General features: G+C 39.4%; 2 protein-coding genes across 2 annotated transcripts; both read left to right on the forward strand.

Moving 5' to 3' along the window:
* Positions 1 to 351: 351 nt before the first annotated feature.
* Positions 352 to 15,955, forward strand: cars2 (cysteinyl-tRNA synthetase 2, mitochondrial). Its single transcript, XM_056254305.1, has 15 exons — positions 352 to 838; positions 931 to 981; positions 1,362 to 1,479; positions 1,612 to 1,683; positions 1,768 to 1,873; positions 1,984 to 2,064; positions 2,308 to 2,437; positions 9,420 to 9,553; positions 9,699 to 9,766; positions 9,863 to 9,929; positions 10,033 to 10,171; positions 10,610 to 10,733; positions 10,861 to 10,956; positions 14,756 to 14,980; positions 15,814 to 15,955. Exons 1-15 carry the CDS (start codon positions 594 to 596, stop codon positions 15,868 to 15,870), a joined length of 1,713 nt encoding a protein of 570 aa, XP_056110280.1. The 5' UTR covers positions 352 to 593; the 3' UTR covers positions 15,871 to 15,955.
* Positions 15,956 to 17,328: 1,373 nt separating this feature from the next.
* LOC130087746 (ras-related protein Rab-20-like) lies at positions 17,329 to 20,237 on the forward strand. The gene is made up of 2 exons (XM_056254233.1): positions 17,329 to 17,539; positions 19,245 to 20,237. Exons 1-2 carry the CDS (start codon positions 17,350 to 17,352, stop codon positions 19,793 to 19,795), a joined length of 741 nt encoding a protein of 246 aa, XP_056110208.1. The 5' UTR covers positions 17,329 to 17,349; the 3' UTR covers positions 19,796 to 20,237.
* Positions 20,238 to 27,718: the final 7,481 nt, after the last annotated feature.

Below are 27,718 nucleotides of genomic sequence, written 5' to 3' on the forward strand. Positions count from 1 at the left end.
TTTCATGTTACTGTCTAATTGTCCGCTTTGCCCCGGTAGCGATATTTTTTTTCACAGGATGGTAGGGGACGACTCATGAATATTCATTAGGGAACTCATCCCTGATTGGTCTGATGACCTACCCCCTAACCCCGCCCCTAAACCTACCCGTCACTGGGGGTCTGATGACTTACCCCTAACCCCGCCCCTAAACCCACCCGTCACTGGGGTTAAGACCAATCAGGGATGAGTTCCCTAATGAATATTCATGAGTCTTCCCCTACCATCCTGTGAAAAAAAATATCGCGCCCCGGTATGGTTTTTTTCAGTGCGCGGCCATCTTGAACCCACTGCAAAACAGCCGAAAGAGAGGTGCGTGTGTCGGTGTGACAGATGAATGATCCTTACCAGTTGTGGACCGACGAAGCTGAACTTTCAATGTGATGACTCTGAAAAGAAACTGATCGGGGAATTGGGAAACCATATATCATCAATCCATTTGGGAAAACGCGCTTAAATGTCTAGAGATAGATTATATTTCATCGCATTGTCGCAATCTTTTAACCACCACCTGGACTTTGTTCAAATGTTTTGTGTTATGTAACGTTAGTAGAATGAAAATGAGGCTGCCTTTAGCATTCATTACAAATGCAAAACTGCTTGATTCTGGCTTTAGAATCAGGCATGGGATTCATAATGGAATTACAAAAACGCCATTGCTGTCCAGTTGTAATATATGCAGCAGGGCGGAGAGAAAGTGGATAAAACCAGTGGGCTATGACACCGGTGTAATGACTTACAACAGTCTTACCAAGCAGAAAGAACCCCTGGTTTTGGCTCAAGAAAGAATTGCTTCCTGGTAAGGTACACAGTGGTCCATCACGGTAATTTAGATTTTCTTACATGTTATATAAGTTTTTTTTTTTCTATAACATCTTTTGTCAATTCCAGGTATAGCTGTGGTCCCACTGTTTATGACCATGCCCATCTCGGCCATGCGTGGTAAGTGCTTGCTAGAGTAGTTGCAGTTAAGTTGAAACATAGCTTGTTTTAGGTTTTTGCTAGGTTATTTTAATAGAATTTATACTATTTAATATAATAATAATACTATTATAGTTATTAACTTCCATTTAAATTTGAGTAAATCTTAGTTTTAGCAATTTTGTTGTTTTTATTTTTATTATTTATGAAATGTTGCCTTGACAGCTAGCTGAAATGAAATAATTTTATATTTTATTTCAGTTAACATTTATTTTATTTCAAATATCAAAAATGCTATTATTTTAGTTGACTAAAATAACCCTGGGTTGGTGTTTGTTCAGCAGTAAATACATTTCTCTGCCAGCTTCCTTTATTTTCTTCTTTTTCTTCCTCGTATGCAGCTCATATGTCCGATTTGACATTCTGCAAAGGATCTTATCTAGACTTTTTGGAATCAATGTCATCCATGTTATGGTCATCACTGACATTGATGATAAAATCATACAAAGAAGCCTTGAGGTAAGTATCAACTTATACTCTTTCACCCATGATTCAGTATATACAAGATTAGACATTTATGTGGAAGGATGTTTACACTTGGCAAAATTCTAAGACATGTAGAATTTTTTTTTGGTTTAATTTCTTTTGCAGGAGAACATCTCACCCACCGTCCTTGCAAGAATGCATGAGGAAGAGTTTAAAAGGGACATGCAAGCACTGCGGGTAAATCAAAAAAAATTTGTGGCAATTTGACTAAATGACTGAAACATTAATGTGTATTTGTCTGGTCTTTGTTCATTTGTCCAGGTTCTTCCTCCAGCTGTATACATGAGGGTGACAGACAACATTCCCCAGATTGTAGCTTTCATAGAGCGCATTATCAGAAACGGACATGCCTATGTCACAAATCAAGGTGCCTCTCTCTTTCTTGTTGACAATTTAAGGTCAAGTCAAGTTTTTTTTTTTTTTTCTAAATATGAAAAGAAGATGAAACTGAATATCCAGTATGATTTGTTGACCCAGGGAACGTCTACTTCAACACTCAGTCCATTGGTAGCCGTTATGGCAAGCTTGTGAATCTCGGAGGCGTTGTTGGGGAGCAAGGTATGTTTATGACATCTGTTTTTTTGTCTTGGAGGTCTTCACACATCATTTGTCATTGCACATTTATTATAATCTTTTTCTGTGTTAAATTGTTTGACAAAACTACTGGTAATAGTTACAAATATTACTGATAATATATGTAATGTCTGTAGATAAGAGAAGTTTTTTTTCTGGGATAATTAATATGCTTTAGAAACCATGACCTAAATCCAATAGAGTATTTTACAATTTCTTGTATTTTAGGGGTTCAGGATAAAAGGGATCCAAGGGACTTTGCTCTGTGGAAAGCATCCAAACCACATGAACCTCACTGGGTTTCATCTTGGGGACAAGGGAGACCTGGGTGGCACATTGAATGTTCTACAATTGCAAGGTAAATGCTCTGCCTTAAGGCTGGCCCACAATAAAATATTTTAAAAAAAATTAACAGATTTTCAAAATGTGAGAGAAACATGACGATACAAAAAATCATACATTTTGTACCTATCGTGTGTGGAGTGCGTCCAAAACAGCACACCACTTAATAACAGATTTTATTCACAAACAACCAGAGGCCTGACTGTGAACACAGGAAATCTTGCAAAATCTCTCGAGGTTAAACGTGACTTTAGAGTAAACAAACATGGCGACGACGGGCAAGAAGAAATGGCAATAATAGTGTTTGGAATACTTTTTACAGTAAATTTATCAATCACTTTTAACACAAATCACATCACAGGAAAATCTGATAATATAATCTGTAGAACCATCAATATAAACGGGACTTAACTAGGATTGTAGGAAGGGGAGAATTGGGCCCAAAATTGGGGCCCCTGATTATCTTGTAGTGTGTGGGTGCCTTAAAGGGATACTCCACCGTTTTTTCATATTAAACTATGTTATTCTCTTATCTAAGACGAGTTGATACATACCTCTCTCGTCTCAGTGCGTGCACTTAATCGCTCTGTCGGGCGGAGAACTTTGAGAGCAGTTAGCTTAGCCCCATTCATTGTATATGGGCCAAACAGAGATGAAGTTAGAAGCGACCAAACACATCCACGTTTTCTCTATTTAAATATAGTTACACGAGTAGTTACACGACCAAGTATGGTGACACTAAATAAAATGTGGCACTTTTTATAAGCGGGTAAAATGGATAACTATAATGTATGGCGGAATAGCACTTATTGGGAGCACTTCGACTCGGCGCTGTAATATCTTCACTCGTGAAAAGTCCTCTCCCCCCTCTCCCTCTCCCTGTCATTTCCGTCAACAGAACCAACGTGACCTGCACGCCTGCAGTAGTAGTAGTTTTTTGTGCAGAGTTGACGAAGTATCAAGGAGAGGGAGAGGGAGAGGGAGAGGGGGGAGAGGACTTTTCAGGAGTGAAGATATTACAGCGCCGAGTCGAAGTGCTCCCAATAAGTGCTATTCCGCCATACACAGGGTTCCCGCGGATCCTTAAAAAGTCTTAAAAAGTCTTAAATTAGATTTTTAAAATTTAAGGCCATAAAAAGTCTTATAAAGTCTTATTTTTACTTATGAAAGGTCTTAAATTTTAGATGACACTTTGACTTAGACATATTTAAAAGCTTTCCAAATTAAAACCATCTAATTAGCGTACGTATTTTTATTTATTTATTATTCTATCTTTGTGGATTTGCTAGTTCACGTGACATTTCGCGTCACTCGCGAGTCGCGGCAGCATAACTGTCTCCTGCACGCGAGAGGAGAGAAGGAGAAGAAAGGTCGTAAATGTCAGTTCAGTTGTAAGTTCATTCTTTATGTGCGTATGGTGTGCGATGTGTATTGTCTATTATGATATTGTAATCATTGTTTTAACAATGTACGAGGCACTGCGAGCTGACATCGCATTTGTCTCGTGCTTTCACTGCGTGATGTGTGCAGTGTAACTGTTATGTCCCCAAGTTAGTTTTTGTCTTATATTTATATCATATTATGTTCTTATATTAGAATATCACATCAGAAAGAGTGCCGTTTTCCCGTGCACAATTCCAATTGTGATATTTATGTTATACAACAGTTAAATTAACAATAAGTTAACATTGAGTTACTTTTTAGACACAATATTGTCAATATTGTTTGTTTTCCCTTTATTTCGCCGACTATAATTTCAAAATGAAACCGTAGCAGAGTCTCAATGCAACCGACAGCGATTATTTCTTGACTGAAATCCGCGTTTTGAACGAATCACTTGCTTCTTTCCCGAAAGAATCAGCCGTTTGAACGAATCGGTTGAATGCATGACTCCCTCAACTCACTTATTAAGACAGTGATTTGCCGCTGCGGTTTCATATTTAAAGTACCCTTTAAATAAAATGTTAAAATTAGAAATCATTTCATATTTAAATATTGAATATTGATTTAAAAATATATATCTCATAGCTTTATTTATGCAGTTGTAAATGGAGTGTAAATAAATTAATGCCACTTCTGATGCCGCTTCTGTCACCTCTGCACTGCAAAGATGGATTTTGATTGAATGATTTAATTTGACTGTAACAGTGGTACTGTATGATTATTATATAATTAAGTATTATTGTATAATTACTGTATAATTTAATTTGAATGATAGTATTTGACATTAAAGGTGATGCATAACTCTAAATAAGTTTAGAAAAAATGTCCATATATAGGTGAAAATGCCCCTGAAAAAATCAATTTAAGCTGGCAAATATTGCCCCTTAATTAAAATATTAATTTCTGTCACTGCTGTGAACTGACCACTGCATAGAATATGAAAAATATGAATATCTTCGTGAGTCAGCTGTCAACAACAGACCTAAACCAGCCATGGCACCAGCACAAAAACACAATCAGTAAAATATCATCTAATTATTATCAACAAAATGTTGAAAATATCAAGATATATTTTTGTCAATACTGCACAGCCCTAATGTACGGTATTAATTTTGATTTCTTCAGGTCTTAAAAAGGTCTTAAAAAGCCTTAAATTTGACTTTCAAAAGTGTGCAGGAACCCTGATACATTATAGTTATCCATTTTACCCGCTTATAAAAAGCGCCACATTTTATTTAGTGTCACCATACTTGGTCGTGTAACTACTCGTGTAACTATATTTAAATAGAGAAAACGTGGATGTGTTTGGTCGCTTCTAACTTCATCTCTGTTTGGCCCATATACAATGAATGGGGCTAAGCTAACTGCTCTCAAAGTTCTCCGCCCGACAGAGCGATTAAGTGCACGCACTGAGACGAGAGAGGTATGTATCAACTCATCTTAGATAAGAGAATAACATAGTTTAATATGAAAAAACGGTGGAGTATCCCTTTAACCAATTGACTTCTTATACCAAACGTGATATTGATATTTGTTTTGCACTGATTTGATGTATCTAATTACGAATGGATGCCAATTGTACATTTAGTCTTAGGTAGTCGCTTGAGAAAATGTATCTATTGTTCACAACATAATGGAGGTTTACTCCATTATTAGTTCAGTCAGTTCAATAGGTCTCTGATGGCAGAGAGGAGGCATTTTGGTACATTATCCTATGCCAGTTTTGAAAATGTGATCCATACTACAACCTTTGGTCAGGAAAGATGCCACTGCCTATGACTACACTGACAAGCAGGGATGCTCCAAAAATGATGACTAAACAGGTAAAATTCGAGTTACGTCTGGAAAGTGTGAGCTACACTGAAAAAGAAGAGTCTTGTTGATTTTCACTTGTGCTACAATCATTGATTGGGAATTCCAAGAAAGAAACAATGTTTTTAATGCTTTTTGAAACACTAAGACATGGTTTCACTACTTTCCAGGCAGCGTCAAGTCAATTTTGTGTCAAGTCTTTGATATTTTCACATGCGAGTTAAAAATGAAATATTGTAGCACAAGATGGAATGTTAATAAAACGTTTTTTTTTTTAACACTAAGACCTTTTCACTACTTTTCAGACAGTGAAAATGCATTTGAATGTGTTTAAAGTTTCAGACAATTTGCAATTTTTTGTAAAAAAAAAATAATTTACCCTAATAGGACAAAGTTGGTTACAAATGACGGCACCCTAAAAAAAGGTCAAAGGTCAGATGTAGAAAACTAATTTTGAAAAATGATTTTAGTCTTTCACAATTAGTTCCATAGAGGGCTAAATTAATTTTAAATATATATTTTTTCCTTTTCGACAATCTGTTGCATCCAGATACAGTTGTAATCAAAATTATTCAACCCCCATTGTAACTCAGGTTTATTGGCTAAATCTACAGACTTTCAGCTGTTTGCAATGAACAAATAAAAACAAAAGTAATTGAAACAGCTCAACACAACAAATGTTCTAGTGGTTTCCTCAAATTCAACTGAAAATGCAACTTTTAATGACTTCTGCAGTCTCAAAATTATTCAACCCCCTGAATAGAATCACTCACGACAACACAAATCTGCAAAACAGGTGTGGTCTCAAGCACACCTGATGCAACTAATTGAGGGCTTCATTAGTTGCACCAGGTGTGCTTGAGCTTGCACATGAGCTATCTGAACTGGCTAGGTTTGTTGAGTGTCACGTTTGAACTGCATGTTAGAAATAGTCAAAAAGTCAAAAGAATGGTCCAAAAAGTTAAGAGAAGATATCATCACCCTTCACAAACAAGGAACAGGATACAAAAAGATAGCGACGGCACTAAATGTTCAGCTTGCACAGTAAGGAGCGTACTAAACGCATGCCAGAACTCCAAGACGTACACCACTACTGACTAGGGGTGTAACGATATTTAAACCGAACCGAAAAACCGCGATACACCACCCACGATACGTATCGCGATACTCTCATGGCGAACCGAACACGCCCCAGCCCCTGCTGCCCCGCCCAGACCCGGCTCATTGCACCTCATGTGTTATGTGTACACAACGAATACAGGGCTGTTGCCTAACCACCATTAACCACATATAATCGCAATAAGCTCAGTGTTTTGTTACTTTTGATAATAAGCAAGGTGTAATCTTTCAAATTATGTCTATTTGATCACGAAATGCAAACAATAAATGCCGTTTTGGCGCTCTTAGATGTGGCGTGACAGATATCACTGTATGCATGCGGCAGCGCGGAGCGCGATCATCTCTTCCTCAGTTAAAGAATAAACATGAATGGACACCCGAAGGTATGTTGAAAGATACAGTATACTGAAAGGCATCATAACTCGTGTAAACACTCAATCAGTGTTTCAACAGCGGAAATACGTCAATAAAACGCTTAGTTTTTCACATAGCTTTATATTTACCTCAGGCAAGTCATTCAGTGTCCACAGCTTGCTGGTTTGCTAACTCTTTCACTAAATAAATGCTATATATTAGCCTATATATTATATTTTACTTAACCTGTTTATGATATCTTGATTATTTAATGTATGTTTAAAATAGTTGTCATGAAAATAACAGCAACTGTGTAAATTATTATATAACAATAACAAATTAGAGTAAAAACATGTTAATGCAAAAATTGCCTTATGTGCAGTTTACATGTTTTCATACAATTTGTTATTTGAATGTTGATTATTATTATATCATTTAGGCTAATAGTCTAGGCTCTGTTGTTAAGCTTTAATGTTATAGTAATGTGCAAGTAAGGGCTGTAGTTTACAGCATTAGCAGATAATTTTGTTATCCTTGAGAAACGTTTACTTGTAATTGAATTAATTTAAAGACAAGGACACAATTTGTTCATTAAAGCACTGTTTAATAAAAAATAAAAGCAATTTTAGCTTTCTAAACCCCCCCACCCCACCGAAATGAACCGAACCGAACCGAGACCTCAAAACCGTGGGACGAACCGAACCGTCAGGTTTGTGTATCGTTACACCCCTACTACTGACCCAAAAGCACAAAAAAAGTCGGCTCCAGTTTGCTCAAAATCATATAAATATGCCACAGAAGTTTTGGGATTCTGTTCTGTTGATATTTTCGGCCCTATGGATATGTCTGGAGGAAGAAGAATGAAGCATATGCTAAAAAGAACACTCTGCCTACATTACAGTTAAGTCAAGTCACATTTATTTATATAGCGCTTTTTACAATACAGATTGTTTCAAAGCAGCTTTACAGAGATAACAGGAAAATAATGCAACAAAGTTTGTTTCCAGAAGAAAATAGCGTCACAGTCCAGCTTAAGTAAGTTCAGTGATGTTTCATTTTTGTTGTAAAAAAGTTATTAATTTAGTTCATTTTTATATATAGCCGCTCTGGAGAAAACCGTGATGTCATCGTCCAGGTCAGTTCAGTTCTCATATAATGGTGTCAATGCAGGCAGATCAATATTATTGTTGAATATTAAATTAAATGTTAAATTTAATGTCCCCAACTAAGCAAGCCAATGGCCAAAAGTTAAGCATGGTGGTGGCTCGGTGATGCTCTGCAGTGGTTTTGCATCCTCTGGCACAGGAAACCTGCAGTGTGTGGAAGGCAAGATGGATTCATTGAAGTATCAGGAAATCCTGGGAGAAAACGTCATGCCGTCAGTGAGGAAGCTGAAGCTTGGGCGACATTGGACCTTCCAACAGGACAATGATCCCAAGCATACCTCAAATTCCATTAAGGCTTGGTTGCAGAAGAAGTCCTGGAAGATTCTACAGTGGCATCACAGTCACCTGACTTGAACCCCATCGAAAATCTCTGGTGGGATTTGAAGAAGACGGTTGCAGCACGCAAACCCAAGAATATTACTGAACTGGAGGCTATTGATCATGAGGAATGGGATAAGATTATTCAGAAACGCTGCCAGAAGCTGGTGTCTGGTCATACATCTTGTTTGCAGCAGGTCATAACAGCAAAAGGGTGTTCTACTAAGTACTAAAGATGTTTGCCATGAAGGGGTTGAATAATTTTGAGTCATTTAAAGTAGCTTTTTCAGTTGAATTTGGGGAAACCACTTGAAACATTTGTTGTGTTGAGCTGTTTCAATTACTTTTGTTTGATTTGTTCATTACAAACAGCTGAAAGTCTGTACATTTTGCCAATAAACCTGATTTGCAATGGAGGTTGAATAATTTTGGTGAATAACTGTATATGTCACAATAGATAAGAAAAGATCTGTCATTACTTCCATTTCATTTGGACTTTTAAGATAATTAAAGTTTTCAGTTGAGGAGTAGTTAGAATTTTTTACTTTAACAAATATAAAATCTAAGGAAGGTCAAATACAAACATTGTTTTTAACTGTACAAAATTATGCTTATTTTTAGAATAATAAAACACATAAGTATAACCAAAAAAAGTAACAAGCCTCTTTCTGAATGGTTGATTCTCTAGGAATGGATGAAGTTTTTAGCAGAATTACAAAATCATATTTTCACATGAAACGGTAACTCCTATACAATTTTTTTTTTTGTTGCTTTTCTTGTCTGTAGCTCAGTGTTTGGAAGTCAGTTGGACATCCACTCCGGAGGGATTGACCTTGCCTTCCCACATCATGAGAATGAGATTGCCCAGTCTGAGGCGTATCATCAGTGTGAACAATGGGGAAACTACTTCCTGCACTCCGGTAATGCCCTCAGTCTTCTGGTTAAGAAGTAGTAATGGGTAGTAATATTTTAATGAGCATACTATATTTTTTTGCAGCATAGGATCTGTGAATATTTAGCTTTACGGCTCGTAAAGCTCTATTTAATGGAAACTTTGTTTTTAAGGACACCTTCATTTGAAAGGAAGTGTAGAGAAGATGTCAAAATCCTTGAAGAATTATATAACTATAAAGGTAACAAATTATAAAAAAATAAAAATTTAAAAGTATGTGTTCTGTACGTTTAATAGACAATAGTGTCTTTTAAATCTAACTCTCTTTATAATCTAGGATTTTCTGGCATCTTACACTGCTAATGAGTTTCGACTGTTTTGCCTTCTGACCAAATACAGATCAGGTTTGTTACATGCTGAAAGGGACTCCTGAAATAGATACTCCTACAAAGAGACAGATATTCTACATTTACTATACATTTTCTGTGGGTCTTTTAACCTTTCCAGCAATTGACTATAGTGATGCTAGCATGTATGAAGCCCGATCTACCTTGTCCACCATCTCTGCCTTCTGCCACAATGCACAGGCCTACATGCAGGGCCATTTACAGAGCCAGCCTATAGAGGAGGGACTTCTCTGGGAGAGGTAAAGACAGACTCTGATATACATTTATATGAGCTGTGTCATGAAAAGGTTTTATATCCAGTCACTGCTCCCGTCAGTTTTGTGTTTTGGATGTGATCCAAATCCTTGTGTTATGGACGTCACCATCTATGATAGTTACTTCAGATGCTGTCACTGTGGTTGCAAGTGTTAAGGACCATTCACACCAAGGATGATAACTATAACGACAAAGTTCTAATATTCAAAGATATAGTTCTTAAAATCATTATCAATGTAAAAGAATAGCAGAGTCCAAACCACAACTACAACGATAACGGCATAGAGAAACAATATCATTGGAATCACTTTCAGAACAATTTTTTCCAGTTGATGAACGATAAAATTGACTAGGTGAAAAAGCTGATGATAAAAAAGCCTTTGTCTCCTCCTCCTTTTTGTCTTCACTGTCTTTTTGTCAAGGTTATCTGCTACACAGACCAGTGTTGGGAAAGTACTCGCTGATGATTTTGACACCCCAAAAGCTGTGGATGCCATTATGAGCCTCATTCACCATGGCAACTGTCAGCTTCAGGCTGTTACTAAGGTAACATCATAGGGTAGGTCACTGAGGCCTCACATTCGTTATATCCTCATTACAAAATATTATATTTCAAACCTTAATTTATATTTATTAGTCAGACTAATTTTACTGTATTTTTTGTGTTTGGAAGGTTCATGGGCCTAGGAGTCCTGTTGTATTTGGAGCCATGCTGTCCTATGTCAGGGAAATCATGGATGTTTTTGGAGTTGATCTACTGGATGAAAAGGTGAGAGATCAAACTTTCTTTTCTTTTTTTTTCAATGTTACATTTCAAAATAAAATTGGTTAATTTTTCATGAATAGGAGAAATCGTGTTATAAAATAAATTGGCACCCTGCACCCTACAAAGACAGCGACCTTAAAATAAAGAATTCAATACAGGCCCCATCCACACTACTGCGTTTTAGTTTAGAAACGGATAATTGAAACGAATACGATCTCCGTCCACACCAGCGTTTTAGCTGCGTATTAGAATTGATCTCCGTCCACATTAAAACGACTGAAAACGCGGATCACGTGACCTTTCACCAACACTGGGCATGCGCGTGCCGGTGTAAACACAACTTCATTGATAAAATTATCCCACCATGCTCTGGGTTAACCCCAAACCGACGCTCCATGTACGGTCAACGCCGTCGCTGCACACGGGAATTGTCACAGATCGCTCGAATAATAGCTTGACTCCGGCGCATGTAGGCAGTTATAGCGTTGTAAAATGCAGAATTTACTTGTACAACAGCTGCTAGCAAAGATATACGCCATGACTGATGACACCCAGTCATAGAGCCGAGCGTGAGCCTCTACTGCGTCATCGTTTCTAAAGTCCTCCGTTTTGACTCGTCTACACTAAAACGCCCTCCGGAGATTCAAAACGAAAAACAGATCGGCAGCGTTTCTAAACTTCTCCGTTTTGGGTCTCCGTTTTTGCCGTTTCAGTGTGGACGGGAGGTGCAAACGTAGCAAAAGGTCTCCGTTTTTAAACGAAAATGCAGTAGTGTGGACGGGGCCGCAGTCACCCGTGTACAACGTTTAACAGTTTTGACTTCACACAAGAGGTGTTAGTTAAATAAACATAGCAAGTTACACAAGAGCTAAGAGATCACACAGCAACACGTCTGAAGCAGGAGAGGGAAACTTGAAGAATGGAGATCCTCACACCGCTTCTATCTAGTGCAGCGGCAGCCGCTGACTCAGAGCCTCTCCGATCTGCCCATATAACCAGCTTGCCTGTCAAACACTGATGAGCACAGAGAACAGGAAAGGAAACAAACATACCTGCACACTCATATACACTCCCACACAATAATATGGACATGTTATACTTAGAAACAGTTACATCCAAGGACGTTTTTTTTTTGTGTGTGTGTTCTAGTACAGCCTTTCTCAAACTTTTTTCAGTCGGGGCACCTTTCAAAAGTGCATAAAATCTCAAGGCACCCCAGTGTAAAATATAAATTAAAAACACTGCATAACCCAAATGTAAATGCAAATGTCCTGTTTATTTAGACAGAACAGTAATGAACAGAGCATAATACGAACTGTAAATAACAATAACAATAATAACAATGATCGATTTTTGAGACATAAACGTTCATTGAATCGATTGTAAAATCGATTTTCCATGTCTAAAGACGTTTCCATTTTCAGCGCCAAATATAGGCAAATCCACGATTCCACGGACAACTAACAGGCATTAGCACGAGCGTAAAGAGTGCGCTTGAAACGCGCACAAGTCAGCAATATTTCTGATGATTTATTGGCATGAAGTTTCGTGCACAATGACAAACAGGAGTGCAAGATTCTCGAAAAACAATAAGCAGAGTGGACTGCCATAACATCAATGAAAAACATTACTGCAGGCTTCAACATGGCTGTGTTTACGATTAGAATTCACGAGTTCACACTTACAAATAAGTCAGATAGAATAAATGCGTATTTGGCGTGCTGTCCGAGGAGAGGGCTCCGAGTTAGGTATTCGGCCCGAACCCAGAGCACTCCCCCCGTATTCCTGGCTGTGAAATAAATAAATAAGATAAGCCAAGAGTGAGGAGTCGGGGTGGTGGAGGGATGCTGAAACTGTCAAGGAATGCTAGGTGAGTTGACAGAGTGAATATTTATATGCTTCCTTTCGTGCTGATAGGGTAGCCATGGTAATTGTTTGATGACAAGTTGATTGGAATGATTATTTGAACGTGCTCCTCCCGAACTTTGTTTATAAAACATCATATGTCAAACAAATTTCGCCTACGTAGGCGATTGTAGGCCGGATCTGTATCTGTATGCATGGGACTGTCTGAATACCGGCAGAATTCACATTTTTGTTGTAAAAAGAGACACGTTATGCAGAAGTATAGTATAGTTTGTATGTGTGTTTGTCAGAGCCTGCAGTTGCTGTGTGACGCGCGTTCGCGCGGTCGGTGTTGTTGCTATAGGTTGCGTCAAGTTGTGTGTGTGTCTTGCTTCGGTCTTGTGAGACGGATTTTTATGGTTAATTTTATATATATATATTTATCTAAAATGAATTTACAATTTTATTAATACGTTCATATGTTTAAAAAGAAGAAGAATGTATTTATGTAAATTCAAATATTTATATATATATATATATTTTTAGCCTACGTAATTTTTTGGCGGCACCCCTGACAAAGTCAGGGGGCACCCCAGTGTGCCGCGGCACCCACTTTGAGAAAGGCTGTTCTAGTAGATGCCTCATATTTCTTTGATATCTTACATTATTTTCAACATTATTTCCTTTGACCAGAAACCAGAGTTTTCATACGCACAACCGGCACATCCGGGAACTTAACTGTCAATTTCGTCCCCGCCCCTTTTTGGGGGAAAACAAACTAGACTTTCCATAGACTTCAATACAAAATAACGGCAAAAAACAACGTCCGTACACAGCCGGCAGGCGTAAATAACTTAAGAAATCAATTATATAAAACATGTCAAGTAATTATATGTCCACCCTGCCTGCCATAGAGCTTGAAAGATACATACACAAACTTAATTTGGTCAATTTAAAAACATGTCCCTTTATTCTCCCAGCATCAAATTGGTGTAACAACCCCACCCAAAGGGGTTATATATATTATAAGATATATTATAATGTATATTATAAGACATAATATATACATTTAAAGATGCTTACATTCAAAAACGAAGTAAAATCATTCACTGGCTTACCATGGTGACTCGATGAGGTACGACTACAAGTAAATGTCCGGGAAAGACACCTCTGGCCACTGGGTGGGGTTGTTACCATAGACAGTAAAATAATTAATTATTAAAATAAATAATTTGAGGCTGGGAGAATGAAGGGACATGTTTTTAAATTGACCAAATTAAGTTTGTTGATGTATCGTTCACGCTCTATGGCAGACAGGGTGGACATATAATTACTTGACATGTTTAATCTTAGTGATTTCTTAAGTTATTCACGCCTGTCTGCTGTGTACGGATGTTGTTTTGTGACGCTATTTTGTATTGAAGTCTATGGGAAGGCTAGTTTATTTCCCCCAAAAGTGGGCGTGAACCTTTTCAGAGACATTCTATGACGCAGCGCCGGTTGTGCGTATCTCAGCCAAGACATTTGCATAAATTATTTTCTTCCTTGTAGACATTGACGTCCTTTTTCTTTATAGATATTAAATCATTGCAACACATGATGTTTTAATAACAAATTTCGGGAGGAGCACTTTCAAATAATTAACCTAATTAACACAGGAGGAGCACATTCAGTTAATCAATTCAATTCACGACATAAGAGGTATACACAGTATACAGCAGACTTGCCTTTGTTCCGTTACAGTTTCCCAGCATCCCTCCACCACCCCATCTCCTCACTTTTGACTATTCCTATCCCAACTTGGGATGAGGAAGTATTCTGGGTTCGGGCCAAATTCTGGGCTCGGAGCCCTCCCCTCGGACAGCACGCCAAATACGCATAACCTTTACACTGTTTAATTATACTGTATGTAAGTGTGAACTCTTACATTTCAATGCTTTTACACTGTGTCCCTTAGGAAGTCCATGATTCCTCCGGAATTTTGAATAATGTGGTGGAGGAGTTGGTGCATTTTCGGAGTGAGGTTCGTAAATTTGCACTTTCTGTGCAAGACCAAGCTCCACAAGACCCCAAGCCTGGCAGTGAAATGCAGAAAAGTCATCCACAGCCAGACAGAATACCCTTGCTGAAGGCCTGTGATGCCTTAAGGAATAATCTAGCACCCCTCGGAGTCCACATTAAGGTAAGATTTCATCCTGTTAGACTAAGGCTGTTTCTCAATTCCAAGAACGGACTTGCGTTCTCGGTGAGACTGGTCTTGCCAGGCGACCTTGAAAAGAACGAGCTGGGAAGGACGCGAAGACACAGAATGCATCTGTGTGAGAATTGAGATGTGCTGCGTTCTTGCTGCTAAACTGAACATCTCAGCAAATGGCGATTAACGACCAAACCACAATAAATGCAACATAGCATCACAAACAAATGTCACAACCTATTAAACATTTCTTTCATATTATTATAGACATTTTTTTCATATGTTTATTTTTTACTTTACCGTGTGTTTATGGTTCGTCAATGTTAGATTCTTCTTAATATGCCAATAAAAATACTGCCGCTTTCTTAAGGTCTTTATCACTTTATTAAAATTAAGCAAAAGAGATGGACAAATGGTTACTTTCACGAGCTGTCATGCATTTCAAACTTGCAGCGGGAATCTTTTATTTGAAAACGAGAAGTTTAAAGCTTATAGGCTTCCGTACTTCGACTGCTCGCAGCGTCTTCTGGGATTTTTAACGGTTCGATTCTCTCAAGTCTGCATTCGATGCCTCCTCTATCAAGAACACATCCGGGCACTTTCATGCGTCCTCTGTACTTGTGTTCTTGAGTATTGGAATTGTACTTTGACGGTTGATGATGACGTTGTACGAGAACACAAGGACGCAAGATCGCTGAAGAACGCATATTGAGAAACAGCCAAAGTGCAGCAGAGCCTTCAAAGCCTCCAACACGTACTGTCAAAGCACATTGCAAGGCTTATTGTGGTTAACGGTGCTAATATTTTGATTTTGGTTTCAGGATAGAAGCACAATCTCCACTTGGGAAATTACAAGAGGAGAGACGAGGAAGAATTAACCACTCACTGAATTGGACCAATCCTTTATCTATTAGAACTTGGACATGCTGTTCTCATGAAGCATCTCATCGGTGACTTCAAGTTTTTCTTCAAAGAAATTACAGTTCAACTGAAGACACTTTAAAAAAAATCCAGTTATTACCTAATAACTATTATCCAACTAAAGTTGGAACACAAGTGTAATCATAACCACATATTAAATCTGTAAATGTTAATAAAACAACTCTGTTCATAGTTTATCCTCAAGTAGAGCTTAACCCTTTCTCAACCATTGTTATACAGAAATAACTAAAGCAAAGGATCCTTATTGAGCTCCACTGGCTCAAGGTCAGAATGGAATGGTACACACTAATCATAACAATGTTACAAGTTAGGGCAAAGTTATTCACATTTGGCTACTTGATGTTTGATTGGTGGAAGACTTGTGTGCAGTGTCTATTTTCACATAATTTGACATATGTTTTTTTTTTTTTCTGGAAAGATTTATTTGATATTAGAGCATATTCTGTAGTGTTTCTCTTAAGACCTCTGTACATTCAAAAGAATTATACCACTGTTTTAGCAAGACAGGCATTTTTGACTGAACTATCATAATGTCTGAAAATGATACAATACTATTTGAAAACAAAAACTTTTTTATAATGCTCATTTGTCAACATGGTAAGCAGTAGCCTATAACATTTGAAACTGGTTTTGGAAAATCAAAATGGACCACTGTCATTAAGTTTCCTCCTTAAATGGGGAATAATAATAATAATTCATTACATATATAGCGCTTTTCTCGGCACTCAAAGCGCTTTACAGGGAATCTCCTCAACCACCACCAATGTGCAGCATCCACCTGGATGATGCGACGGCAGCCATATTGCGCCAGAACGCCCAACACACACCAGCTTATTGGTGGAGGAGAGACAGAGTGATATTAGATATTAGTGATATTAGCCAATTAGTGTAAGAATAAGAGTAAAATATGTTAGAATAAAAAATAATGAAGAAAACTGTCTAAATACTTATTAATGAACTCAAATTAGGCCTGGGAAGCAGTCATTCCTCTAATTTCGTTCACCTATAGACATAAATAACTTGGGGACAATCGGAGAAGATTCATTTATAAATATAGTTTTTTTTTTTTTTTTTTTTTTTTTTAAATCTGCCTTTTGACTTGTGTGACGAGATTTTCAGTTTAAATCGGGAGTCAGGACTTTTTTGCATTGTGCCATTGGTCTTGAGTTTCCTGTTGCGTCAGTGCTAGAAGTGAACTTTTAAGTGCTTTGACATGGACCGTGTTTTTAAGCTCGAACAAGACCATTTCAAAACACTTAAATATCTCGGAAGACCTGGTGAGAATCTGCTCCTTAAGGTTTTTGTACGATATAAGCCAAAACTGATAACCACCAGACGGTAAGAAAAAAACGAGGAAACCTTTAGCGCGGAGTTGGAAGTCTAAAATCATTTTGAGTGTCCTCTCGGTTGAAATCATGTCTCCACCTGGGAAAATGAGAAAGCCCGATATTAAAATGGTTGTCATAGGAGACATGAATGTAGGGAAAACGTCCCTGCTGCATAGGTACACAGAGAGAAACTTTAAGGACACTTTGAGCACAATTGGTGGAGCATTTTTCTTGAAGCAGTGGGGTCCATACAACATCTCCATCTGGGATACAGCGGGTAAGATCGATATCCAAATGTTATACCTTAATTTTTATTCTGACCATAGATGACCCAAAATCTCATCTCAGGACTTTTGATGAATGGCTGCGTAATTTTTAATTAATCTTATTCAACTTTTGTGAGGTTTAGTCAGTCAAAACAGTTTTGAGTTATTTATCTAATTTTGTGTTTCTGGCCAAAGTATGATGTATTATGTTGATTATCAAAGTTATTTTATCTATATTTGTTAATGAGGGATTTGTGGAGTAAACGTTCTATTTTGAAGTAAAAAGATAAAAATAGACCCTTGGGGTAAGATGACCCACACCCCAGAATTGGCACATGTTGTTACTAGTGTTATTATTTTAAAATTGAATAATTATTGTAATTAATGAGGTTATTTTCAGTATTTCCATGAATTAGATGTACATTTCAGAAATCTTTGCTTTCATTAAAACCTATAGGCTAGTTGAGTGAAATCATTACATTTGCATTCATAGTGTTTCTATTATGACATATCTTCAATTAAAATATGCTGGCAATTAAATGTAAATATTCCCTGTAGCCCTATTTTAAAACATTAGTCATATATATTTTAGAGTTTTACAGCTCTAGTTGTTGTATTCTTTTAAATGTCAAATTGTGGTATTTAGATTTAGAGCTAGTTGATCCGATTGTGATGAAATCAAGTGACAAACCTTAGTCTTGTGTTATTACGGAATGTCCCTGATCCATCCTATGTCACGATCCTGAGATGTCGATTCTGTTCATCATCTAAATAAATCTGATTGAGTAATTATATATGATCTGCCAAAATTAACTATAGTTCTATGAGGGGGAAAAAAATTGTCTATTTAAAAAAAAAATATATTTTTCTAGTTTCTAAAAGCAGCGTGGATGAGTGACGATAAGCACGTTGCCATATTGCATCAATGACTGCAGTTATCTCGTGTTCTTTGCAGGATTTTGTAATCTTAGTAGTTTCAGCAATGAATGTGGATTTTTTTTTACACTTGTGTTTTTGCTGAAGCGCTTATAGTAAAGAGGTAGTTTGCCCAAAAATGAAAGTTCTGTCATATTTACTCAACCTCATGTCTTCCAAACCCCAATGCTTTTCTTTATTCTGTGAAACAGAAATTATTGACAATGAGACTAGGTGAAATGTTCATACTCTAGTCTATTCTATACAGTGAAAGCAAAAGGTCTTCTGAAGTCATACTGAAGTGGCAGCTTTGAGTGAGGAACAGACATTTCACAGCTGAATCTGCACTGTCAAAAAAAGAAAAATTCCACTGACCCCATAAATGATCAGAAAAAAACTTGACCTTGAGATGGGGTTGAAAAGGGAACATTATTTGATTTAATTGTTAGTAGAATGGCTAAAAGAACTGACCACGATGTACTTACCTCATTGATGAAGGAAGGAGGGAAAGTAATAGGTTAGCAAAACATGAAAATTTTGCATTATTACATTTTTATTTTCATTTCACACAAATACAAATTTTAAAGAGTCACAAATTGGACTGACAGCTTACAGACTCAGCTATTCTGTCACAACAGTTCTCAAGGTGAGGGCATTGGAGGGCAAAATTACTGAATAACTTATGTTATATACGTGTGTGTTTATTTATTTATATAGAAATATGCTACTCTTGGACTGTAGCCAGTTTTTAATATATGTGATCTATTCATCTCTGTTTTTCTGTGCTTCTGATTCCATCAGGTCGTGAACAGTTCCATGGTCTGGGCTCCATGTATTGTCGTGGCGCTGCAGCCATCATTCTCACGTATGATGTCACAAACTGGCAGAGCTTTGTAGAGCTTGAAGATCGCTTCCTCTCTCTCACTGACTCTGCCAATAGTGACAGCATATTTGCCATCGTGGGCAACAAAGCAGACCTCACTGACCCTCAAGCCCAAGTTATGACCCCAGAGGAAGTCAGGGCAGAAGAAGGTAGTGTACTTCCCCTTCCATCCTGCCCCACACCCCCAGACTTTCCCTTGCACAAACAGGTGAATCAGGATGATGCCATAGCACTTTACAACCGCATAATACGCTATAAGGCATTAGAGGGCATCAGTCCACCAGCAGAGAAGATGTGCTTCGAGACAAGTGCTAAGACTGGATTTAATGTAGACGGTATGTTCGAAACACTCTTTGATCTGGTGTTGCCATCCATCATTCAAAAACGCTCCCAAAGTGAGTCACCCACATTGTGTTTGGAGGACTATGATGAAGAGGAGAGGAAGAGTAAAGGGGGCTGTTGCACATGAGAATATTTGCTGAAGAGTGTTTGGAGTCATGCATGAACATCCATCGGTTTACGGACACTGTTACTTGACAGAACTGTTTACTCGCATCAAATCTTGTACGTTGTCACAGTAGCCTCAGCTTTGGCTCATTAGTGTGTGTGTGTGTGTGTGTGAGTGTGTGTGTGAGAGAGAGTCTCTTTATATCTACAAGATAGTCTTGTTTTTCACAAATCGAGCACAAGGACTTTGAACTTAAATTACTCAGTGTTTTAGCCCTCAAGTTGTTTATGTTCTTCTGAACACATAGTCTCCCTTTTTACAAAGGTGTCAAATATTAACAAACGTTTACTGTTACCAAGCATACTTTTTTTTAAATCTTTTTAAAAATGATTTTATTTTAAATTAACTTGCAGTAAGTAAATTATGAAAATGTGTATTTAAACTGTTTTATTGACGTGATTGTCATTTAATAAAGGTTTATGAAAACAATTATCACTCAACAACGGTGTGCTTTGAAGTTATTGATAGGTTTGTTTTTAACTTTCACTCTTTTCCACTTTTATAGTCTACTGTCATTACAATTCTTTGCACTCATTTAAAACTGGGTCATCCTTGTTTTTTGTGCAAGTAATGTTACTACAATGTCTCAGCAGTAGAGGTCGCATAACACTGAGAAAAGGCTAAAGGTTAAAATGCATATGCACGCTAGCATGGCTTGCTTGTGTAATTATAGAAGCAAGAATAGAATAGAAGTTGTAGAATAGAACGCTCTGAATCCTAAACATTCATTGCAAATCGAAATATGGGCTCCTTGCATACGACACACTAATGGAAATTGTAATTATTAGGTGCCCTTTAATTTTTTGGTGTTGTTTCTTGTTTGTCAAGTCACATTAATTTGTTTGTGTCATAATAATTATGCAACAATTGTATATTTACCCCAACATTCCAAAGAAAGTAGAATTGTGTTGTTTATTATCTGGGTTTGTCTACTGCTCCTGCTCAGATTCATCTGTGATGTAACATTTGCCCTGAATTAAACACTCATTAACTTGAGAAGCAGAGCCTGGAATGTGCATTGGCCACACTTCACCTGCTGATGTAGCCTGACTACGTCAGACTTCGTACTTCCGCTCAATTTCAGTTCGCTTCTGTACTCTCAGTCTGAGATAGCGACCTATCTCAGTTTTCCTCCGGCCTGAAAACAGCCGGCCAATCAACGAACAGAGGGCGGGCTGAGAGCCGTGACGTGGACGCTAAGCGCAGAGTTTAAGATTGTAGTTGAGGTTAGGAAAATCGAAAACGACCGCGGATATGGAGATACGGGATGCAATTGACCCTTCGCTAAGCCACGCCTGAAAACCGCCACTGGCCAATCGTGTCTTAGCAACCGTAACTAGGCGCGGGAGGTCTGGCAAGCTTTCGAGCGAGGAGCGTTGTGTGCGTATGGATTGTGCAAATCTGATACCCGGTATCCTAAAAGTTTGGAATTGTTTTCCTTCCTGAAAAATCTAAAAGCCAAGGGGAGAAATGATGGGCGTGGATCAAGCAGTGTGGGAGACCCCGTTCACAACTATGTCGACAGGATTAACAAAAACACCTATTACTTGGAAGTTAGAAATAATGACGGCTCTTTGTTCATAATGCATATATTTCAACGTAAAATAAGACGATTAAAGACAAGACGGAGGGTCACTGACATACTTTAAAATATATTTAAGCATTTTGTTAATCGACGGCCTACTACCCCTGACTGAGTAACGTTAACTTTACACTAACACTAACTCCCGGTGTTAGTGTTATTCCACAAGATTTATGGATAAATCTGGATAAACTGTTTGATTTATAATTATTAGATTATTTTCACATTTCACTTACCCTGCTGTGCACGAACATAGCTGTTCCTCAATTTGTGTGTTTCCCATTTGAATGATCAGTGTGGTGGCAATTTTAATGATATTCATTGATCTTTAGTTAAATATAGATGATTCAAAGAATGTCACATGTGTGTCTCTCACTTGTAGTGAGAGAAGATTCTGTTTATGTACCTGGGGAGGCAGAAGAGGGAGACACTCCAGAGAACAGACGAACAAGGACCTCTGACCTAGATGTCAGAAGGCCATTTGGTGCAGGGGAGCTTAGTGGGCCAACTAGTGACGTCTATGGAAAACTACTGGGAGGAAGGCTCTGGGGGGAAGAAGGCCTTGAAACTAAGATAAAAGCTAGTTCAGTCTGTCTGGGGGTGTGTCACTCTTCTGCACAGGGTAACAACTGTGTATTAGACTGCTCCTATTCTTGCAAGAATAAATACTTCTATTTTATATAATTTGACTCTGAGTGTCTCTTACGCAGTGATGTTTGTTTGAGATGAAGGTTTGCCACAACAATCAGCGTATGAGGCGGTTGCTGTTTGCGCTGGGAATATAGGCTTTAGCTTCAATTTTTAAGAAATTGTTCTCTAATCGGTTGCATATTTTGTCGTGGATATATATCCCTCGAATGCATACTGCAGTCCCTTTTGTCTTGCTCTCTCAGATATTTCAAATGTTCGCCAAAAATGACTAATTATCTCATTGGGAATGTCTGACACTGGTGCATACACACTGTAATAGACGTGCCAGCCGCGAAAGCTTGACAGGCGTAGCAACAGTAACTACGGAGGGCAGGGCTTAGCGAAGGGTCAATTCGCTTGTGGAGAATATTACCGACATTTGCAAACTGAAGCCCGAACAAGAAGAGTGTTTGTTAAACATTTTGAATGGAGGTGATGTTTAAGTTGGAGAGAGAGGTGATTGCGTTATGTGATTGGCTTACGGGTAACCAATGATTTTATACTTCAGACAAGCCACCCCCCCCCCCCCCCCCCCCACCCCCCCGCGAGAAAGAAAACACTTTTCAATTATGCCATTCCAGACTCTGTCTACGAAGCAAAGCGACGTAGCAGAGTTTGGTATTACCAGGCTACTGCTGATGCAGCAGAGCTCCACATTCTCTTTCCAACAACACCCGTATACCTTCAACATTCAGTTAGAGAATGCATGTAATAAAACAAAAAATACTCTGGCTGCTTGTGTCTGAGTGTGTCCTTATAAAAAGAAGTCACTCTTTCAAGTGACTATGAATTGCAAGCCTCTGACAGTGACTGTATCAAATTTATTGTTTTGAAAGTACATGACATTAGACATAAGATAGTAATTACAGTTTTTGTTTGTTTGTTTTTTACAATCGCTAGCACCTATTTCTCAATACTTTTTCAAAACTCTTCACACAGTGAACACAACAGCAGTCTATGTGCTCTAAACTGTGGATCATATATCTTTGCTTTGGCACAAAATGCATTCAATGACTACATCTTTCAAATAACTAAATACATTTATTTTCTCATTGAGACACAAACACAGCCAAAACTCTATGTACCTACAGGCCAATTTGCACAGTTACATACTCTTTTCAAAACTGTTAAACTTAAGTTCAAAACCTAATACAAACATGAATTATATATTTCTATATTATATTCTGTACATCTATACATTCTATATTTCTACAGTAATACCATATTGAAATATATTCTAAATATAAAATAAAAAACATATTCTATCAAAGCAATTTGTAGTTGAACACCTAAACAGGTGTTAGTCTTAGGAATTATTTTGTACTGCAATGTAAACATGGACTATGTAATATACTGCAGTGAATTATAAGCAGTAGAGAACTGTTGTTGTGAACTTTTCCCTTCTAAAGTGTAGGAAACTCAGAAGCGAAGACCAGGAGATTTGGGTGTATCTTTTTAAGCAGGGTTCTTTATTGCTGTTGCATTGCTGTAGTCTGCTTCGTCCAAAAATCTTAGCCAAGTCTGACTAAGGGCGTTTTCACACCTGAAAGTCCGCACCAAGGTCCGAACCAAAGTTCACGTTTTGATACAAGTTTTGGTTTGGTTTCACACTGCAATTATGCGAGCGCACTAAAGAACTTTACGTGACATACTTGCGTCCTGTCGTCATCATCTATGTGAGCTGCATCTCGACATTGATTGGTTTTGTAAATGGACGTGCGTCTGACGTCAATGTGTTGTCAATTCGGCGGGTAACTTTGACAACATGAATGAACAGACGCATATCGTTGCAACTATATTGTTATTTTTATGGCATAATTACCTGCAGCACCAACTATACACAAGGCTAGTTCAAATTCGCCAAATGAACGTCCTCGTCGTGCGAACATTTTATCGTCGCCGGCAGGAAAGGAGGAGAAGACTGCAAGTTGACTTCTTATTATGTCATCAGACATAATAAGAAGTCAATTAAAAACCTCGTCTCCTCCTCTCCCCATGTGCTACGGCTCATTTTTCCTTCCACCTTCTGTTTTTTCGGCTATGCGGGAACCACCAGAACTTCATGTAAAAGGTCTGAAAGTCCGAACCATACAGAAATGCTTTCACACTATAAACGAACCAAACCTTTGTTCAGTTTGATCCGGACCGAGACTACCTCTTTTCGTCGAACCAAATTTCATCTGTTTGGTCCGGACCGTGGTCCGGGGTAGGTTTCACACCTGTAATTTTGATTCGGACCAAACTGAAAAGTCCGAAAGTCCAGACCAAACAAGGTAGGTGTGAAAGGGCCCTAAGGCAGTATACATTGTAGTTGAGATACCTTTCAAGGGGGAGGGGTTACACAAGGGCGGACTGGCCATCTGGAGCACCGGGACTTTTCCTGGTGGGCCGCTGGCCAATGTGGGCCGGCCCGGTACACACATATATATATATATATATATATATATATATATATATATATATATATATATATATATATATATATATATAAAATTACGGAAATCATAATATTACATTTCTTTTCTACGCAAATGGATGAGGGAATTGATCGCGCGGGCGCGGCCGACAAGGAGTGTGTTTCGTGTGCATGCATGTGAGTGTATTGCCCTCCCTCCCTGTTAAGTTTGGTCTACTCCATTGCGTATCTTGAAACACGCCCTCTTTCACGTCCTGGAAACACACCAAGCCAACGCCGATGAACTAGCGCAGATGAAAGCCGACTGTGTTGTCGCCTCGCATCGCCTGTGTCGTGGGAAAAAAGCTGCACTTGAACACACCGAGAGAACTACAGCCGACTGTTAGCTAGAATGCGCGTTCTGCGCCTGGGTGTGAATGAGACAACTGTCTATTTCTGCAGATAAATTCGTCTATATTCGTCATTCAAAAGGAGAAACCGACGCTGCCGGCTGGCGGCTGCAGATACACACCGTAAACAAAGCAGTGCGTGCTTACCGTTCTGAATATCAATTCTGCTAAACACTTTCTTTATTCCACTCCTCTCATGTTAATATTTAAATATTCGCCAAGGAACACTCAGGTAATATGACGTAACATTAGAACAGCCTTCTATCTGTGCTGTTTTGACTTCTTTGCTCGCTGTTTTGCTATTATTCTCGTGCAGTGCACTGACTCGTTCACTAAGCTGAACAGCCAATCAGAGTTCCCTCTTTCGACATGTCGAATCGGCCGAAAAAAAGCTGACGAGGACCAATTTCATCCGACGGTTAAAAAAAGCATTAGAGGTAGATGCTGTAAAATGCTTCAAATTAACAGATTATACATTTAGCGCGAAGAGTAGCAGTTCAACAGGCTCTGATGGCTCTAGCTCCCCCTGACTAGCTGATATGCTGTCTTGATAGTTTTATATTAATAATGTTGTGTGTCTTAATGTTCTTCTGTTTGTTTCCCTTTGGTTTTACAAATATGACCTAATATATGTTGTGTTACTTAAAATAAATGTTTAAATAGCATTTATTTTTGTATTGTGTTATATTTTTATGCTATAAGTGGTGTTAAAAAATATTCTGCACATTAATGGGCCAATGTGTTATGATTTTGGATGTGGTGGGCTGCTGTGGGCCAGAAAGTCCAGGGCCACTTTTTGGTCCCAGTCCACCCCTGGGTTACATAGAGGTGGAGACACTCTGAAACAAAGCATGTAAATGAGGTATACAGGTTCTCTTACGAGAGTATCTCTCGTACTGCGTAATAGCTTACGCTAGGGGAAAACCTCTTTTCCACGAGATATTGAAGCCAAAAATTATCCTTAATTTTTTATTAATGTAAAACGCTTTGCAGCAGCAAGCAGACACAGGCGATACAGCTCGCGCGCCTATTGGCTGCTCTTGCGGCAAATGCAGCAGCCTATCGAGAGAGACTCTGCGTGACGTAATGACCAATGGGGGCAACTCGCGCCCATATCGTCACGTCCCGCCAGAAAGGGCATGGTCTCACTCTATAAATATGCTCGTTAGGCTGGTACAAGCTGATTTTCATCTCTTCAGCGAAGCACACGCATCGCTGGATCCGGAGTGAGAAGCCGCGCCGTCGAAGCAAGCTTTTCAGCGGGACAAGCTCTGGAGTCGCTGGCCTCGCCGCCTTCAACTGCCGTACCTGCTGCGCTTTCCGGCGTTCTATATCCTTTTGTATCACTTTGTATCCTTACTCTGCTGAGAGTGTTTGCTCGCTTACTTGACGCGACTCACACTTCTCATCACAAAAGAGCTGCGTCTTTTTAAAGATGCCATCCTGTGGCTCGTGCCGCGCCCCACTCAGCGACGGGGACCGTCACGTCATCTGTGTGTCCTGCCTGGGTGAGGATCACGCGGCCATCGCGCTCGCTGACCGCGGATGCCCTCATTGCGAGCTTTTTGCCTATGGTGACTCTGAGGACTCGCCTGGCATCATTCTCCGAGCCTTCACCACAGCCCGCCGTGGTGCCGCGCCGCAAGAAGCGCCGCGCCCAGCGCGCTCCCGAGCTCTCTCCAGCCCGCCAAAGCTCGCCAGTTCGCCCGCCAGCTTCGCCGGCTTCGCTCGAGTCGCTCACTGACGGACAACGGCCGCCGCCTGCCGCCGCGTCCATCCACGAGTTCGACGAACCCACCGAGGCTTGTTCTCTTCTGGCATCTGATAGCGAGGATTGGGCGAGCTCCGTGGACCTCCCCTCCGCTAGCGTTTCCCGCCAAACCACTGGTAAGAGAGCCGGCATTGAGACTGAGCTGATGCGTCTGCTCTCTCAGGCCGTGGAAAGCATCGGCCTCGACTGGGAGGCGCCCGCGCAACCGCCGCGCGAGTCGTCAGGGAAACGGGCCAGCATCAAGACCGCGAGCCCTAAAACCGCGGCTAGCTTTCTTTACGTTATAAGAAATCTACCCCGCCCCCCATCGGCGTGCGTCACCGGCAAATGAGAAAAGAGTGTGTTTTAGTCCCCGCCGAGGCCGGACTAATCTTTATTTCTCAAACATTTCTCAGCTCCTAGTTTGAGCGGCTGAAAATGTCATTATTGCAGCAATGAGCCTGTTGTATAACACGCACACCTGCATACAAACGCCGACACACACAAAACTGTGATGACGCTCTCTTAACTGCTTGCGCTAATGTAGTTCCCCCTGTGGCCCAGTGGCAGAACCCGAAGCCTTCGCGCGAGAGACCCGTGTTGGATCCCGGCTCTTGCAGCAGATAAAAATTTAGTCTCGCCGCGGCCAGACTTCCACCGAAACGTTTCGCTCGTTCAGTTCCAGAAAATGCGACTGTTCCAGTGTATTTTGCAGTAAACAAGCTGGTACCTCGGCCCGCTTGCCTGCACATAAAGGCCGTTTCCACGGCGACCCAGAAAAATCATGTAATCATTGTATTTCTGGTTTTCCGGCCACAGCCGATGGTGTTATAAGTGTAATAAAATGCTCACAGCCCAGTGTTCATTTCTACACACAAACACAGCCCGCCACGGTACAGGGCTCGCACAAATGAAATCGACGCATGTCAATTGTGCATTAAATGTAGTGAATGTGCCCACAACCCAGTGCCCACAAACACTACCACGGTTTCTGTAAAACGAAACCAACACAAGTCTTCCTAGCCTCCTAGGAAATCGACGGTGTTTCAGTCTCGCC

The sequence above is a fragment of the Rhinichthys klamathensis genome, unplaced genomic scaffold (genome assembly GCF_029890125.1).
Source record: "Rhinichthys klamathensis goyatoka isolate OS25496 unplaced genomic scaffold, OSU_Roscu_1.1 h1tg000111l_1, whole genome shotgun sequence".
Classification (NCBI taxonomy): Eukaryota; Metazoa; Chordata; class Actinopteri; order Cypriniformes; family Leuciscidae; genus Rhinichthys; species Rhinichthys klamathensis.

Bases quoted from the DNA above. Each gene is read 5' to 3' on its own strand.
- cars2 (XM_056254305.1), top strand. From the start codon at position 594: ATGAAAATGAGGCTGCCTTTAGCATTCATTACAAATGCAAAACTGCTT. The intron at 1,684-1,767 runs GTAAATCAAAAA...TCATTTGTCCAG, and splicing joins GGGACATGCAAGCACTGCGG to GTTCTTCCTCCAGCTGTATA. The intron at 14,981-15,813 runs GTAAGATTTCAT...TTTTGGTTTCAG, and splicing joins CCCTCGGAGTCCACATTAAG to GATAGAAGCACAATCTCCAC.
- LOC130087746 (XM_056254233.1), top strand. From the start codon at position 17,350: ATGTCTCCACCTGGGAAAATGAGAAAGCCCGATATTAAAATGGTTGTC. The intron at 17,540-19,244 runs GTAAGATCGATA...TGATTCCATCAG, and splicing joins CTCCATCTGGGATACAGCGG to GTCGTGAACAGTTCCATGGT.